General features: G+C 40.1%; 1 protein-coding gene across 1 annotated transcript in view; it reads right to left on the bottom strand.

Moving 5' to 3' along the window:
• Nucleotides 1–8,299, bottom strand: part of LOC121387479 (thrombospondin type-1 domain-containing protein 4-like) — a 168,577-nt gene extending 160,278 nt beyond the window's left edge. Inside the window, exon 1 of the mRNA XM_041518616.1 lies at nt 8,085–8,299. Coding sequence (XP_041374550.1) covers nt 8,085–8,299 — 215 coding nt within the window. The remainder of the gene's footprint in view (nt 1–8,084) is intronic.
• Between the last annotated feature and the right edge of the window lie 9,657 nt (nt 8,300–17,956).

The following is a 17,956-nucleotide window of genomic DNA, read 5'->3' as shown; positions in this document are numbered from 1 at the left end:
GTCACAATTACCAAATGTTTGACATTCAGTAGCCGATGTTTAACATATCAGTGTCGTTCTGTAGTTGTGTTCGTATAAAGTGCTCCTACTAGCAGTAGCTAGTGGGAATTTTCCTATTATCTCAGTTGGTAGAGCACTGGACTCTTCATACTGAACAATATGTGAACAGTGTTTTAAAATAGCATGTGTGTACTGAATGTAGCTTAAAACATCAAGTTACAGTTAATCAAAACAAACTTTAACCTTTTTCTATCTTTATTTATACACTGTACACACATGGTTTGGACAATTACATTCTCACAAACAGGGACTATCACTGGAATCCCCTTGGTGGAGGTTGAGTAATAATAATGAGTCGGAAACGCTGTGTTTTCTGTTTTGTGTGTATTTACTGTGTAAAATGTTTTAGGATCAAGCCTAGTATAAACTAGTGGGGTGACCGTCATTGGGGGGGGGGGGGGGGGGGGCTGACTGAGATCCAGGACGCAAATATACACTTGTATTACTTATTACCTCCCTCCCTCCCCTTCTCCCTCCTCTCTCTCTCTCTCTCTCTCTCTCTCTCTCTCTCTCTCTCTCTCTCTCTCTCTCTCTCTCTCTCTCTCTCTCTCTCTCTCTCTCTCTCTCTCTCTCTCTCTCTCTCTCTCTCTCTCTCTCTCTCTCTCTCTAACTCGCTCTCGCTTAATAACGTGTCTATCTGTTCCTCTATCTTTATCTCCCCCCTCTCTCGCTCGACGACCATGTGGCTGTCTGATCTCGTCTTTCTCCCTCCATATCTCTCTCTCTCTCTCTCTCTCTCTCTCTCTCTCTCTCTCTCTCTCTCTCTCTCTCTCTCTCTCTCTCTCTCTCTCTCTCTCTTCTCTCTTTCTTTCTTAAGGAAGGAAGGAAATGTTTTATTTAACGACGCACTCAACACATTTTATTTACAGTTATGGCGTCGGACATATGGTTAAGGACCACACAGATATTGAACAAGGAAACCCGCTGTCGCCACTTCATGGGCTACTCTTTTCGATTAGCAGCAAGGGTTCTTTTATATGGACCATCCCACAGACAGGATAGCATATACCACGGCCTTTGATATACCAGTCGTGGTGCACTGGCTGGAACGAGAAATAGCCCAATGGGCCCACCGACAGTCTAGAGCCCCTAAGCCCCACTGCTCCGCCGTGCCTGGTGACCGTACAAAAAAGCAAATAATAACGGTGTTCCCTAGCTAGAAAAAGGTCACTGTGTTTTATTAGGTAGGAGCTTGGGAGCGTGGGGTGTGGTGGTGGTGGGGGGGGGGGGGGGGGCAGAACAAATGTCCTAGACCGATATCCTTGTTATCTACAACCCTAGCTTCATTGCTCTTCAGTGGCTGTTGATCAGGAGGGAACTTCTTTTTTCTGTATGCCTCCACATATTTAATTAAAACTAAACATGTATACATGTATAGGTAAAACATTCACCGCATATCCACCAGGTATAAAATAATAATCATGATATGTCCCAGTCTCCTCAATATAATCAATTTTGGACCAGCCCCAATTGAATATATTGTTTTTCCCATCATTCTTAAGATCTGCTAAATCAGACATCATCTTATCACTCTTGACGGCTCTATTTTCGGGAAGCTGTGGTCCTACAGGAATACCATGTACTGCGTGACCACAGATAGAACTTATTATTGTTTGCTTTCTCCAGTGATCAAAGGATTTTGGATAACGCAGATAAACCACAACTATCTAAGAATCATATTTTTTGTTGTTTCGTTTCGTAAATGATACTCCAACTTTTTAACTGAAGCTATATAAAACAATATTCTACACGACGGATTTAGGTTTAGGTTGGTTGATTTTTATCTCACAAAATTTTCACAACTGACATCATTCAGCTGTTGTGAAAACACAGATGAATGGGTATAACGATTGAAAGTGTTGTGAGATAAGAGAAAAAATAGTGTCTGGTTCTATTTTAAATTAGGCATTTTAATGAGCGGTTATACTGGCCTGGGAAAATACTCCTATAGTAAAAATGGCTCGGAACACTCAAACAGTCGAGTGGACACACCCAATATCGTTTTCATATATCCCGTTTAACCGAATTTGCAGATCCGTACTGCAGTGTTGTAAACAGACTTGCAATAACTTTACACACGATGCACAAATATCGTTCCCAATAATAGTTAAACCAGGTCTGAATTTATTCAAAGCACGCAAGGAAGCAGTCGCTAAACTGGCTTTTGCGCTTCGCGTTAAATCCAATGGCCGCATAGAGAACAATCATTATTGTTTGCAAACGTTAGCGTTGCTGGCTGTCGTTGAACGCAGGTTTTGTTAATGATATTTGAGCTAGAATGTCGAGTACATATTTACTGTTTAATAGTTTGCAATGGATCATCCATTTTGATTTTCTTTCCATCACATATGCACGCCATTTTCGCTATTCTTTGGTTATTAAATTTATATCACACAAAACATGAATTATTCTTCATTTTTATAGTCAGAAACGAGGAGCAGTTTCCATAATTTGATTTGTATAGTGGTAAAAACACATAAACAAACAGAACAAAACAAAAATACTAACAAACAAATCAAACACAACAAACAGCAACAACACAAAAAACACACAAAATCTGAACGACAAAACCGTAATACGTGATCAGTGCCGTATCTCTGCACAATGCAGACAAAATAGTGGTTGATTCTATGAATCTCTATCCAGTACCTCATCTATAGGGACCGGCCTCGGTGGCGTCGTGATTAGGCCATCGGTCTACAGGCTGGTAGGTACAGGGTTCGGATCCCAGTCGAGGCATGGGATTTTTAATCCAGATACCGTGCTCTGCAAGGCTCAATGGGTAGGTATAAACCACTTGCACCGACCAGTGATCCATAACTGGTTCAACAAAGGCCATGGTTTGTGCTATCCTGCCTGTGGGAAGCGCAAACAAAAGATCCCTTGCTGCTAATCGGAAAGAGTAGCCCATGTAGAGCCGACAGCGGGTTTCCTCTCAAACTCTCTGTGGTCCTTAACCATATATCTGACGCCATATAACTGTAAATAAAATGTGTTGAGTGCGTCGTTAAATAAAACATTTATTTATTTCGTCTATAGGAGGACAGCCACTCTTGAGGGGATCCTCTACTGGAGATTTCATTCTTCTTACACCGCCAAAAAGAGGATTGCCATTCCCAAAAAGAGGACTGCCACTCCCAGACTAGTTTACTAAATCAAAACTATCACCGGACAGAGCTCACCCCTGTTTATAAACTGATTGGTTGGTTGATTTTTATCTGAATATTTTCACAACTGACAGCATTAAAACAAAGAGCACCAAAAACACACACAAAACTCAAAATAAAAAAACGCACACAGGGAGAGAGGGGGAGGGAGGGAGGGGGAGTTAGGGGGAGACAGAGACACACACACACAAACTAACATGGCGGCATACTTGTTTGAAGACAATAGACATAGGCGTACTGGCTACCATTCTGTTGGAGAGGGGCGGGGCAGGCTGGCTTTTGCCCGAATTAAACGAAACTGTCCGAACATTTGGTCATATTAGCATTATTGCCAAACATCTTTCTTACAAACCCATTGGAGAGAACGCCATGCGTTATTTTTTTTTATAACACATGGTTGTTTACACATGTACAGTTTCAAGACATACGACTGGCTGCTCTTAGGTGATGACCAGGTCACCACTGCCATACATCCAATGAAAAACTACACGATGGAAATCGATTACATTGTGATGTATAGTTAACCTGACAATCATGGGTCTGTGACGCGTAAGCTACAAGTGCAACGGCTGCAAATAACTTTTAGTCGAAAAAGATGTTAAAATGTGCTTAAAACCTGGTTCTTGTTGTTGTTGTTTGTTTTGTTTTTTTGGGGTTTTTGTTTTTTGTTTTTTTGAGGATATGTAAGAAATAGAATAATACATTCGTGTCCGTTAGATACCATTTATCTCACAACTCGTTGTTTAAAAACGTATCAAACTCGCTTTCACTCATTAGATACATTTTAAAACTACTCGTTGTGAGATAAATAGTATCTAACGGCCACTTATGTATTATTCTCTGTATATAGTGTTGCAAACGAATCACTACACCTTTTTACAACTAATTTTGGGTGTATATTGATGGAAATATATGGTAAAATGGTCTGAGGTTAGCACATTTTGCCCGAACATCTGTATCAGTTTGGCCCGAACTTGAGTTTTTGCCCAAGCACTAGGGTTGCAGTTGACCCCACTCCCCCCCCCCCCACACACACACGCTCCCCGCCACTGTCTCGTACACTTATGACAGCAGACGATAACCTTTAATAACGATAACACAATAATTTATTATCACTGCACGTGCGTGTATGTATCTTACAATAACAAATTATGTTATAATACGGTGAGTCGTGCTTGTAAGTTTAAATTAAAAGACAAACTCAGCAACAACACAAATAACTTCCCTCACGGACTTTGAACCCTGGGAAACATGCACTGATAAGATTAGGATCAAAGCCAAAAATTGTTTGTCATCTTTATACACAAAATGTCTTTTATAACCCGAGTCATGTACTTGATTACCCATCAGCACCGTTTCTGGGGCTACGTTCAAAGTTACTGCAGCGTTATGTAATCAAAGCTACACCTTTTATTGCTGTATCAAAAGACGGGAACTAAGATAGCAAGGTTGTTAATGTACTGCTAGAGTTTCTATCGGTTATTTCAGATGATAAACATTTTAAAGGCATTTGTTCCTCTTCCAAAACTATATGGTATTTCGTCTAAAACATTTTCTTCTTTCTTCTTTTTGCTTTTATTGAAATAGAACAGTTTTAACATCTAGTGATCTGAGCCCCCTTCTACAAAGCGATCTTAGCCCTAAGATCAACTTAAGTGCATAGGGTAGCTATGCGCTTACGGTAATCTTAAAGGCATATTGTCACAGACCACTGACCTATTTAATGGTCTAACAAAGTATTACCTAAACAAAAATAATTTTATTTGTCTCTAAATGTACTTTATTCAACCATCTTCATAACCACCATACTCCATTTATTAATGATATCTTGTAAAAATAATTGAATTATGGCAATGGTCCATAATTCAAAAAATAAAATTGCCGATAGGGATGACATGGATTTCACTCCATCGTGGTTCAATTAAAGTGATGCAATAACTAGATTTTGTTTTCAACAATTAATGTAATTTTTAGTTATTATCCATTTTTAGAGAAATAAGGTCCTTAAATTCGTGACAGTATGCCTTTAAGGCTAAGATTACTTCGTGGAACGGGGCCCTGAAATGTATTTATTAGTGTATAAACTTGCCAACGTGTTCGTTCCTCCATAATACCAATTTTAAATTTTTTTACTTAAAGAGTAGGCCTAGAGTATAAGTCACACATTCCGATCAATTACTGAGATGTATTTGTATTTATATTTATAAACTGTTGATACTTACCGAACACTTTAGTCCTTCAAATATTCATTTCTGAATATGATATAGCCTTGTTGTGATAGGCGCGCGTTAGAATTTCATATCCTTATGATACTGAGTTTTGGAAAGTACAGTTTATAAATATAAATACAAATACATCTCAGTAACTGAGATGTATTTGTATTTATATTTATAAACTGTACTTTCCAAATACATCTCAGTAACTGAGATGTATTTGTATTTATATTTATAAACTGTACTTTCCAAAACAGTTTATAAATATAAATACAAATACTTTCCAAAACAGTTTATAAATATAAATACAAATACATCTCAGTAACTGAGATGTATTTGTATTTATATTTATAAACTGTACTTTCCAAAACTCAGTATCATAAGGATATGAAATTCTAACGCGCGCCTATCACAACAAGGCTATGTCATATTCAGAAATGAATATTTGAAGGACTAAAGTGTCCGGTAAGTATCAAACAGAGATATTAAATATTTTTAGTGGTCTATGTGTCTTTATTTATTTATTTTTTAATTTCACACCCACGTACATTTCGAATTATTGGCTATTATAGTGCATGAAACTGAATTTGGCACATCAGGTTTCTTTCTAAATAGTAAATTTTTAAAAACAAATATCATTTATACGAATATACGGACATGTTATACTGTACCGACATATATCGTGGTTCGGTGTTTTGTTTCCTTCCGAGGTGGAGAGCTGTATTTGATTGTGGGGCGGGACGTAGCCCAGTGGTAAAGCGCTCGCTCGATGCACAGTCGGTCTGGGATCGACCCCCGTCGGTGGGCCCGATCCCCGTCGGTGGACCCATTGGGCAATTTCTCGTTTCAGCCAGTGCACCACGACTGGTATATCAAAGGCCGTGGTATGTACTACCTTGTCTGTGGGATGGTGCATATAAAAGATCCGTTGCTGCTAATCGAAAAGAGTAGCCCATGATGTGGCGACAGAGAGTTTCCTCTCTCAATATCTGTGTGGTCCTTAACCATATGTCTGACGCCATATAACCGTAAATAAAATGTGTTGAGTGCATCGTTAAATAAAACATCTCTTTCTTTTTTTGTATTTGATTGTACTAATTGTGTAATCACATCACGGTCTTGCTTGGACAGAAGTACGACTTTGGATATGCTAATGGTTTTTATGATTCTAATTATTATTATGAGTCTCCTACCGATCCAGTCGGAGAGGACTATAAGTTTATGTTTCCGTTTGACTGTTAGTCCGTCTGTTTATCCGTCTGTCTGTCTGTCTTTCTGTTCGTCTTTCCCACATATAGTTTTTAGGACTCTTTTATTTCGCAATACCTCAAGATGCTGAGCAACACGTTTGTGTATTGCTTTATCATGTAGAGTTATAGATCAAGCTTGACCTTCATGTATACTACCGGCCTCGGTGGCGTCGTGGTTAGCCATCGGTCTACAGGCTGGTAGGTACTGGGTTCGGATCCCAGTCGAGGCATGGGTTTTTTAATCCAGATACCGACTCCAAACCCTGAGTGAGTGCTCCGCAAGGCTCAATGGGTAGGTGTAAACCACTTGTACCGACTAGTGATCCATAACTGGTTTAACAAGGCCATGGTTTGTGCTATCCTGCCTGTGGGAAGCGCAAATAAAAGATCCCTTGCTATCTGTCGTAAAAGAGTAGCCTATGTGGCGACAGCGGGTTTCCTCTCAAAATCTGTGTGGTCCTTAACCATATGTATGACGCCATATAACCGTAAATAAAATGTGTTGAGTGCGTAGTTAAATAAAACATTTCTTTCTTTTTCATGTAGACTTGCCCACTTTGACAGAGTTATGGTTTTGAACTTAGTCTTAAGAGTTGTGTTGTGCCCGGTATGAGACATGTATTGCTTTAGGAGTAAACTCAAAATGCTTATTTTATCTATAATGAATACTTACTAATTATTTTACTAACAGTTTTGTTATACCTCTGTGAGCTTAAACAAAACAGAAATAGATTCAAAATATTCTTGTTACCAGTATGAAAGAGTGACAATGGTTGTATTTAACAAATGCAAATTCGTTTCTTGATTCATGTGGATAGAAAAAATTAAATCGTCTTGTTTTCCTCACCTAATGCATTTCATGTTTCTATAACTCATTTTATTAAATAATGTTCACCCCAATTACCACATGGCGTCTGCCCTGGGATGTTCGTTTCTCTGAAACGAGTTTTTGTCAAGAGCTTTCATGAGTGCACATGTGTCAAATTGCAGACTACCATTTTAGAACACGCTATTTGACAGTCTCTTTGTGGCAAAAATTAACAGAAAATTTAACGTACAAATCTGTTTAAAACTATGAAATTAATTAAAAGATCCTTTTCAAAGAACGCCTAAAGGCCAATTGTAATTCTTTTAGATGTGTTGTTTTTGGTTGCTTGTTATTTTAATCAGATTACGCTAACACCGTGAAAGAGACAATTGAATACAAACTTGTCTCTAAACGTTTGGCAACAACGACTGGCGTCGTGCAGATATAACTCGATATTGACATTCGATTGAAGTCTAATTGTTCTGAGTTCTGATAGCCCGATTTCTAATTGTTCATTTTGTTTTTTAAATTACAGTCTTCAGACCCTTAATGTCAATTATCACAAGTTTGATTAAAAGAAACTGACGCCTTATTCTGGCTTTGCATCCGGACAATTCTGACAGACGATTTGTTACGAAGGTCTTCAGACGTGAAAAGTAGCGAGGGATCTATGATGAGAAGATGAGATTCGGTCTTCGGTTTCAGTGCATCTTCTGATAATTCAGAATGTCTGGAGTAGTGTACGTCCGGCTTCACAGAGAAAGAATTCTCAGATCCTCCAAGGGTGCTTTGATGCCACATTATTCTGTTATGCACTAATTTCCATCCAATTTAGTTAACGCCAACCGTCTTGTCGCGTGTGTATTACATATTATCCGTGTATTTATTAATTCTATATTTTTTGATCCAGCCAATGCACCACGACTGGTATATCAAAGGTCGTGGTATGTGCTATCCTTTCTATGGGATGGTGCATATAAAAAATCCCTTGCTACTAATGGAAAAAAATGTAGCGGTTTCCTCTTTAAGACTATAATATGTAAAAAAAATTACCAAATGTTTGACATCCAATAGCCAGCGATTAATAAATTAATGTGCTCTAGTGGTGTCGTTAAACAAAAACGAAAACTTTATTAATTCTATAACCCAAGGCGTCATGCAACACCGGAGTGCAAATATACGGAGTGAAAAAAAGTAAATGGACACTTGTTAAGGTAGATAAAATTTTAGTCACTATTTGTAATGTGATGTCTGCATACAGCACACAGAAGCGATGGGATTGAATGCCAGGGGCCTAATTTACGAAGGTCTCTTAGGCTCTGTTAGACAACAAAGCATCCTCTTTGTATGTCTTTTAGCATTGCACTACTCGATCGCAAAGTTACGAGAGTTTAGTGAATTAGGCTCCAGTTATTTGAGATTGAATGTCAATAACACGATTAACTTCCTAACACTATGGATGAGGGTTTTTGTTGCAGCCACACTTTTGCCAGTTTGTGTTGGAAAGATCCCGTATTTCTTTCCATCTGTATACAGTGCTTTGTCTTGTTCTCTGCAGTTGACCTATGGCCCAATACATCATCCTCTGAAGTGCTGTTGGGGTTTGTTTTCAGTCACGTCAGTAAATTTGAGAGATTACAGACGTCGTGTAGTGCATTACGAAACCACCCCTGCGTTTAGCGACAGCGAACAAGCGAGCGACGCTAACGTTCACGAACTATTTGATTGGTTCCCAACATAGGCGTACTGGCTCCCATTTTTGTAGGGGTTAAGGTGAGAGAAGGCATGCTCACTTATGCCCGAATTAAACGAAAATTTTGAAAACAACCTTTTTCATATTAACAAACAAATGTATAGGGTTCTAAACGCACCACTGTGCATTTTTATATGGATTACAACTAATTTTGTGAGTAGATTGTGGGGCAGACTACTTTTTGCCCGAATTAAACGAAAATGCACGAATCTTGACAACAACCATTTTCCTTTTAACAAACAGCTTTAATAAGCTTTCAAACGCACCATCACGTTGCAACTAATATTGTGAGTAAAATGATTGAAATATATGGTGAAAATGTTTTAGGCCAACTCATTTTGAATGGATTTCGACCAAATGGATTTCAAACATTTGGTCATCTTGACATATAATATAGTATTAGAGGAAACCCGTTACATTTTTCCATTTGTAACAAGGGATTTCTTATATAAACCACCCCACAGACAGGATAACACACACACACTACGGGCTTTAATACACCAGTCGCGGTGCACTAGCAGCACCGACAGGGATCGATCTCAGATCGACCACGCATCAGGTACACTATTTACCACTGGGTTCCGCCCAGCCCCATTTAGCGTCTTTGAGATACAAAATATAGTAAATGTGTCACTTTTGTGCAAAATGTTTGAGATGTGCGATGTCGCCATATTGGCTACTGCTACCTATTAAGAAAAGAGTATCTTTAATACGCACATACTACAGACATAACAACAAACAAAACGGCCTTTGATATTCCAGTCGTAGAGCACTGGTTGATGTATGCGACTTACACCACGTACTGATCTCAGCGGTGCACTTTCTACTGAAGTCGACACTGCAATACGGACTGGATCATGTCTTGGCGTCAAGGGGACGGGACAGTCTGCACTGGATTTTATTTTCCCCTCAGGCCGTAGTCTACGGCATATGAAGATAGACAGGCCTACTGTACTAAACACAGTAATCTATATAAATGTTATAACAAGATGGTGGGGATACAATGATGTGCATACGTACACAATCAGGGGCGTAGGCTAGGAGGGTTCGTCCGAACCCCCCCCCCCCCCCCCCCCCCCCCCCACCCCCCCCCCCCCCCCCCCCCCCCCCCCCCCCCCCCCCCCCACGCTGAAGCAAATGGTCCGCTTTCAGAACTAAAACATACAGGTTTATACATACGGAGTTTCCGGTGGTGCAAAAACAAAATAGAAAAAGGTCCACTTGGTTCATATTCCACCCACCCACCCACCCACCCCAAGGTGCGGATCACGCTACGCCCCTGAAAATTACACACGGTATCAGCCAGAGCATTAAACAAATATCTCAGCGTTAGACTACAATATATATTATATAGATTTAAAAAAAAGAAAACCAGCTTTTTATAGAACTAAATAATTGATAATTTTTATATATATTTGGCTTATACTGACAAAAAGATGGTAAGTAACGATTCATTGAATTCTTTAAAAACAGAAAAGAAAAACAAAAAAAACAAAGCCAAAACAATACATGTAAATCTATAATGAAACCTATCTGATGAAGACTAGGCTTCATAATCTCCAGAAATGGGGTGTAGTGCTCCTTGTTCTTCTCCCCCACCCCCGCCTGTAATACCTATCCCTAGGGTAGGTCACAGGAAAGGGGAAGCAGGACGTATGGTGCCATAGCTTAAATGGACATTCCTGAGTTTGCTGCATTGTAAGATGTTTCCGACTAATAAAATATTTCTACGATTAAACTTACACATAAAATATATTTTCTTGTTTAGAATATCAGTGCCTGTATATTCAATATGTTTCTGGTCGTCTTAATATTTGTAAGAAGCCCAACTCGATTTTGTCTTGAAATAATTTCGTACGTACGGAAAAAACCCAACTTATTTTAGGAAATAAAATGAAACTTAACCTAGTACAAATATCAGAACGATCAGAAACACGTTGTTTAATATACATCCACTAATATTTTATGCAGAAAAATATTTTTGATATGGAATTACAATCGTTAAAAAGTCTATTAGTCAATAACATCTTAAAAATAGCAGCAAACTCAGGAATGTCCCTTTAATATTGTACCTATTCTTTTAAATAAAACTGTTCGCAGATATATATCTATCCCCGGGGATTATAGATCTTCATTCGTGACGGCCCTAGCCCCAGTACGCCAAAGCCGTTGGGTGGGGAACTGTTATCTGGCTCACAAGCGTACAAAACGGGGGAGGGAGGCATCATTCTGTACAACTGCGTAGTGATTAGTTTTCAGCCATATATGTCGGCAGTAATGCTAATATGAATAAATGTTGTTATCCAGATTTGGGCATTTTCGTTTAATTCGGGCAAAAATCGGTCTACTCCCCTACAAAAATTAGTCTACACCCCTACAAAAATCAGTCTATGCTCCTACAAAAATTAGTCTACTCCCCTACAAAAATCAGTCTACGCCCCTTCAAAAATCAGTGTGTCCTCTCTACAAAAATCAGTCTACGCCCCTTCAAAAATCAGTGTGTCCCCTCTACAAAAATCAGTCTACTCCCCTACAAAAATCAGTCTCCCCCACCTACAAAAATAAATGGGAGCCCGTACGCCTATATGATCTGGCCCACCCTTCTAGTCATGTCACTGTCAGCAGTGGATGTCAAATACTGCCCGTGAGAGTTATTTATGTGTTGAGAACATCACGAGCTTGTTATTGCACTCCACATACACATCGCTATCTTCAACGTCTCATCTTTCAAATATGATTTCTGTCTTGAAAAAACAAGAACTGGCGTCATAACTTTAGGGGGTTATTCGGTGTAAATTGTATACATTTAGAAAAGAAGGAAATGAATGAATGAACGAATCAGTGGATGGATGGATTGATGGATGGACGGACGAATAAACAAACGAATGATTTACGACACTCCAGTACGAATAAACAAATGTCCAATAAAGATAAAGGAATTATTGGCATTTGAAAAAAACACCTAATAAGACAATCGGTATTTCTCTCAACGCACACTATTTCCACTCTCCTCCCCCATTAGAAATCTCTCTCTGTCTCTCTATCTATCTATCTATCTGTCTGTCTGTCTGTCTGTCTGTCTGTCTGTCTGTCTGTCTGTCTGTCTGTCTGTCTGTCTGTCTGTCTGTCTGTCTGTCTGTCTGTCTGTCTGTCTGTCTGTCTGTCTGTCTGTCTGTCTGTCTCTCTCTCTCTCTCTCTCTCTCTCTCTCTCTCTCTCTCTCTCTCTCTCTCTCTCTCTCTCTCTCTCTCTCTCTCTCTCTCTCTCTCTCTCTCTCTCTCCTCTCTCTCTCCTCCCTCCCTCCCTCTCTCTCTCTCTCTCTCTCTCTCTCTCTCTCTCTCTCTCTCTCTCTCTCTCTCTCTCTCTCTCTCTCTCTCTCTCTCTCTGTCTCTCTCTCTCTCTCTCTCTCTCTCTGTGTCTCTCTATCTGTCTCTGTCTGTCTGTGTCTCTCTCTCTCTCTCTCCCTCCTCTCCCTCCCTCTCTCTCTCTCTCTCTCTCTCTCTCTCTGTCTGTCTCTCTCTCTCTCTCTCTGTCTCTCTATCTGTCTCTGTCTGTCTGTCTGTCTCTCTCTCTCTCTCTCTCTCCCTCTCTCTCCCTCCCTCCTCCTCTCTCTCTCCCTCCCTCTCTCTCCCTCTCTCTCTCTCTCTCTCTCTCTCTCTCTCTCTCTCTCTCTCTCTCTCTCTCTCTCCGTCCCCACCAGAAAGGTCTGCTGAAATAAGTAGTGCTTAGTTTGGTTGGTTTAGTTACAGTTATACTTAGTACGGTGTAAGGTACATGTATGTGTAATGCATATCAGATTTGTTTTTTTCTACAGGAAAAAGAAAGAAAGAAAGAAATGTTTTATTTAACGACGCACTCAACACATTGTATTTACGGTTATATGGCGTCAGACATATGTTAAGGACCACACAGATATTGAGAGAGGAAACCCTCTGTCGCCACTTCATGGGCTACTCTTTTCGATTAGCAGCAAAGGATCTTTTATATGCACCATCCGACAGACAGGGTCGTACATACCACAGCATTTGATATACCAGTCGTGGTGCACTGGCTGGAACGAGAAATAGCCTAATGGGCCCACCGACAGGGATCGATCCGGTTATATGGCGTCACACCATATAGATAATGAGAGAAGAAACCCGCTGCTTCCATTCCATGGGTTACGATTTTATCTGCACCATCCCACAGACAGAAGTTGTTATACCAGTTGTGTATATAATTATAATGCATGTCAGTGCACTTTGGAATGCTGTAGGTAACATTTAAAATAATAAAATCTGCCTTCTTCTTGAAAAACATTCTGCATCCGTCCCAGTATCTCAGTTTGAAGAGGCATAATGATCACAATTTTATTTCTAACATGGGATGAAAGCATGTCAACACCATAGAAAAATATTTTGAGATATATTATCAAGGGTTAGATTTTGAAAATAATCTCTGAAATGCAATGTATGTTGCTGTTTAAAATGTTCGGTTCATTTCGGACAGTCGTAAACATATTTCAAAAATTTATGACGAAACCTAATTGGCTAATTTGCGAATTTAAAGAGATAGGCAAAGTGTACAGAGATAAGTCGAAATGAGGGTGATACGCGTACACTAAATTATACTGGACAGAATAAATAACGTAAAAGAAAAAAGTTAAAGTTTGCTTTGTTTAACGACACCACTAGAGCACATTTTGTGTCATTAATCATCGGCTATTGGATGTCAAACATTTTTCCATTAGTAGCAAGGGATCTACAAGTTTGTTTATTTAACGACACCACTAGAGCCCATTGATTAATTAATCATCAGCTACTGGATGTCAAACATTTGGTAATTCTGACTCAATAGAGGAATACCGCTACATTTTTTTTTTAATTGAGCAAGGGATCTTTTATATGCACCATGCCACAGACAGAATAGCACATACCACGGCCTTTGATATTCCAGGCTTGGTGTATTGGTTGGAACGAGAAATAACCCTATGGAAACGTAAAAGAAATGTCCTAATGGTAGATACCAAATAGCCGTAGTTAACATTGTGCTGAGGTGTCGTTAATCAAGTTTTTTTCCTTTCCGACTAGATAATGGTTTCCACGATTTATCGCACAGCTGGGCGGAGGCTTTACTACGGAACCGCCAAGGACGGATCGAACGAGGGGGATCAGGGACGCCCCCCTTTTTTTAAAAGAAACAATTTACATTTCACGAGATAAATGTTTGTTTTGCTTAACGCCACCACTAGATCAGAAAGAAAGAAATGTTTTATTTAACGACGCACTCAAAACATTTTATTTACGGTTATATGGCGTCAGACATATGGTTAAGGACCACACAGATTTTTAGAGGAAACTCGCTGTCGCCACTACATGGGCTACTCTTCCGATTGGCAGCAAGGGATCTTTTATTTGCGCTTCCCACAGGCAGGATAACACAAACCATGGCCTTTGTTGAACCAGTTATGGATCACTGGTCGGTGCAAGTGGTTTACACCTACCCATTGGGCCTTGCGGAGCACTCACTCAGGGTTTGGAGTCGGTATCTGGATTAAAAATCCCATGCCTCGACTGGGATCCGAACCCAGTACCTACCAGCCTGTAGACCGATGGCCTGCCACGACGCCACCGAGGCCGGTTCCACTAGATCACATCCATTTATTAATCATCGGCTATTGGTTGTCAAACATTTGGTAATTTTGACACATGGTCTTAGAGGAAAGCCGGTAATTTTTCAATTAGCAGCAGGAAATATTTTATTTGTACTTTCCCACAAACAGGACAGCACATACCATGGTCTTTGATATCCCAGTCGTGGGCCACTGGTTGGGACGGAGAAAACCCAATCAGAGAAAGGGTCCACTGAGATTCATTTCACGAATTCCAAATTTTATTGGGGGTGCCATTTTTAGGAATGGAACCAAATTTGCCCTTCTGGAGCCAAGACTCTTCTTCTCATAATTGAGCCATGGCATTTGGTTACGTCCAGACTTGATTTGGTCTCGACTTGTACTAAAATCAGATTTTGTTTTTCTAGTGGAAGAAGAAGATGCGCGATCAACAATCTCCTGGATCACCTCAGTAATATCCAACTGGAAATCTCCACAAGACATGCGCGCCGTCTGCACGACGTGAGATGAAGACGTGAGATTCGTAAGATATGTCAGGCACGTGCAGCGGATTGTTTTGCGAGACTACCGCAAAATCGATTTTAACTTCGTCTCTCTTTTTTTTTTTAAATCTGCTAACCACACATGAAAACACAACAACACAGACGAAGTTAATGTCTTTTTAACGACTCCTCCTGTCAGATGGACAAATTCGCCGACTATTTTTTCCAGAAATTAAACGGACTGTCCTGCGTTTTCTGTCATTGTAACATGTACGAGACTGGATGTGGTGTAGGGGTGTAACGATATACTCGAATATTCGGTGCACCGAACAGCGATCTGTATCGTAGTTGCATTCGTATTCGTCACTAGCTGAACCGAATACACGAATACTTATATATAATGTTTACTATATAATTTATGTTTCTAATTCATACTAACCAAAACGCAATAACGATTCGATCGTTTTTATTGTCCTTTTTTATATTAGGTCAACCGCATAGTCAGACTCATAGACCGATCCTTTTTTTTTAATTCCATGCGTTGGACTGGTACTCTACGTGCAGCTTGACTGCGCTTCTGTCAAAACACTGTATGACGTCGCATAGTCTCGTTCAACCAGCCTAATACGAGACACGGGCGAGTGTAGTTCGTTAATTTATGCATTCTACGCAGTGCAACGTCAATAATGTTGAACCATATTCTAACGTTTAAATGGCAGCTCAAAGCAAAATATATTTGTATAATTCTTAACGAGAACTGTGGCATATTAGCAATTCAAATATCTATATAAATTGATTAATACTAGATACCAAAAACCAAAATGGCCTTAAAAATATATATTTGATATTCAAAATAAAATTAATTTACCGGTAATCCATAACTTCTGTCTACATTGTACAATGTATATACGGTTTCGGTTTGCACGCATGAAAAAGGGTGAATTGTTATCAAAGCACTAAGAATATTTTTTTAAATATGTACAATTTGTAGTAATCACTAATCAGATTTTACTTTAAAAATAAATAAAAAAATTTCCTTTCAGCAAAGCCTTTGTACTTGTGTAATGTGTATTCATGGATGTGAATACATATTCGTATTCGTCACCTCATATTCGTGATATGTATCGTATTTGCCACCATGTGTATTCGTCACACCCCTAATGTGGTGCGTGCGTGCAGTCCAACTGGTGCGTCTGCGGCTTGCATTTTTGGCACATACATCATATACAATTATATGAACGTTGTACTCGCACCCAGTCTGGACGCCTTCATTAAAAGTAATTTATTTCAATTTTGTTTTTACCTGGACCGCACGCACGCGCCGCATTCAGTCTATAAATACCACCTGCATTTTTCACAATGACTTGTCTTACGAGGTTTGGCGTTGAAAGCCTGATAACATATCCTCGGGAAAAGAAACGTGTTTTGCAAGAATACATCTTTGACAGTAAGAAAACATAACAAGTGTATCCAGTTTTGAAATTTTAATCATGATTCTGAGAAGAATTCCAATATGCTGTATTTGAGCCAAAAACTGAGGCACAATAAGTATGGAGGTGCAGAGTCAGAAACACACAAGTCAACATCATGATTGATGATGAAAAATGTCATTTGAAGTTCACAGATGACATTCATGACACAAATAGCGGGTAAACCCGCCACGTGGCCGGATGACAGCTTCCACCCTTCTTCTCATCCCTCCAGTAAGTCGTCTGATCTGCTGCATGGGCAACTGCTTCCATTCTCGATGAAGAGCTGCCTCTAATTATGTCTGTACAGGTGAGGTCAGTGCCTGTACTCGACGCCCCAAGATGTCCCAAACATGTCCCAAACATGTACATAGGTCTGGTGGCGAGTGGATGGTTGTCAAAACGCGGCACAACAACTGGTTGCAGGACGTTACGAATGTACCGATCACCATTGTGGTTGCCTTGGATGGTGACAAGATCCAGCTTACAATCACGTGACAGGCAACCCCAAACCATTACTGAACCTCCACCATACGGGGTCGTAGGTCGTATGTTTCTGGGTGTGTAGGCAGCATTGTTATGTCTCCAAACTCTCAATCGGCCATCTGTGACATGGAGCAGAAACCGGCTTTCGTCGGACCAATGGACGCTTCGCCAGGACCTCAGATTCCAACCTCTCCGGGCCAAACACCACGCTAAACGGCATCTCTCATGATGATCCGTCTATTGGGTAATCATTGGCTCTTCAGAACAGGAGACGTAGCAAAGGGTTGATGACGTACGAACCGAAGCAGGGCCCTGTCCTCGCGCTGTGACGTCATGCGCGGTCTCCCTGACCGTGGGAGATCACTTACAGCATTGTTATGCCCGTGTTTTCGTATCAGTCTGCTGATTACGGTGTAATGATACCCCAGTTGACGTCCTATACTTTTGAAGGTCATGCCGGTCACATGCATACCAATAATACGCCATCTTTGGGCCTCTGATAACCGTCGACGTGCCATATTCAACGATTAAACTTCAACAATGCAAGACAGTGACGTTAAATGTCAACAATTCCATTGTATTGATACTGCATTTTGAGCAAAGCATGGGTGGCATGATGCACGTGCATGTCGCTCTGTTGTGGAACCTCACAGTTGTCA

This window comes from Gigantopelta aegis, chromosome 2 (assembly GCF_016097555.1).
Source record: "Gigantopelta aegis isolate Gae_Host chromosome 2, Gae_host_genome, whole genome shotgun sequence".
NCBI classification, from domain to species: Eukaryota; Metazoa; Mollusca; class Gastropoda; order Neomphalida; family Peltospiridae; genus Gigantopelta; species Gigantopelta aegis.
Note: the sequence above shows the minus strand (reverse complement) of the source record. Positions and strands in the feature narration are given on the sequence as shown.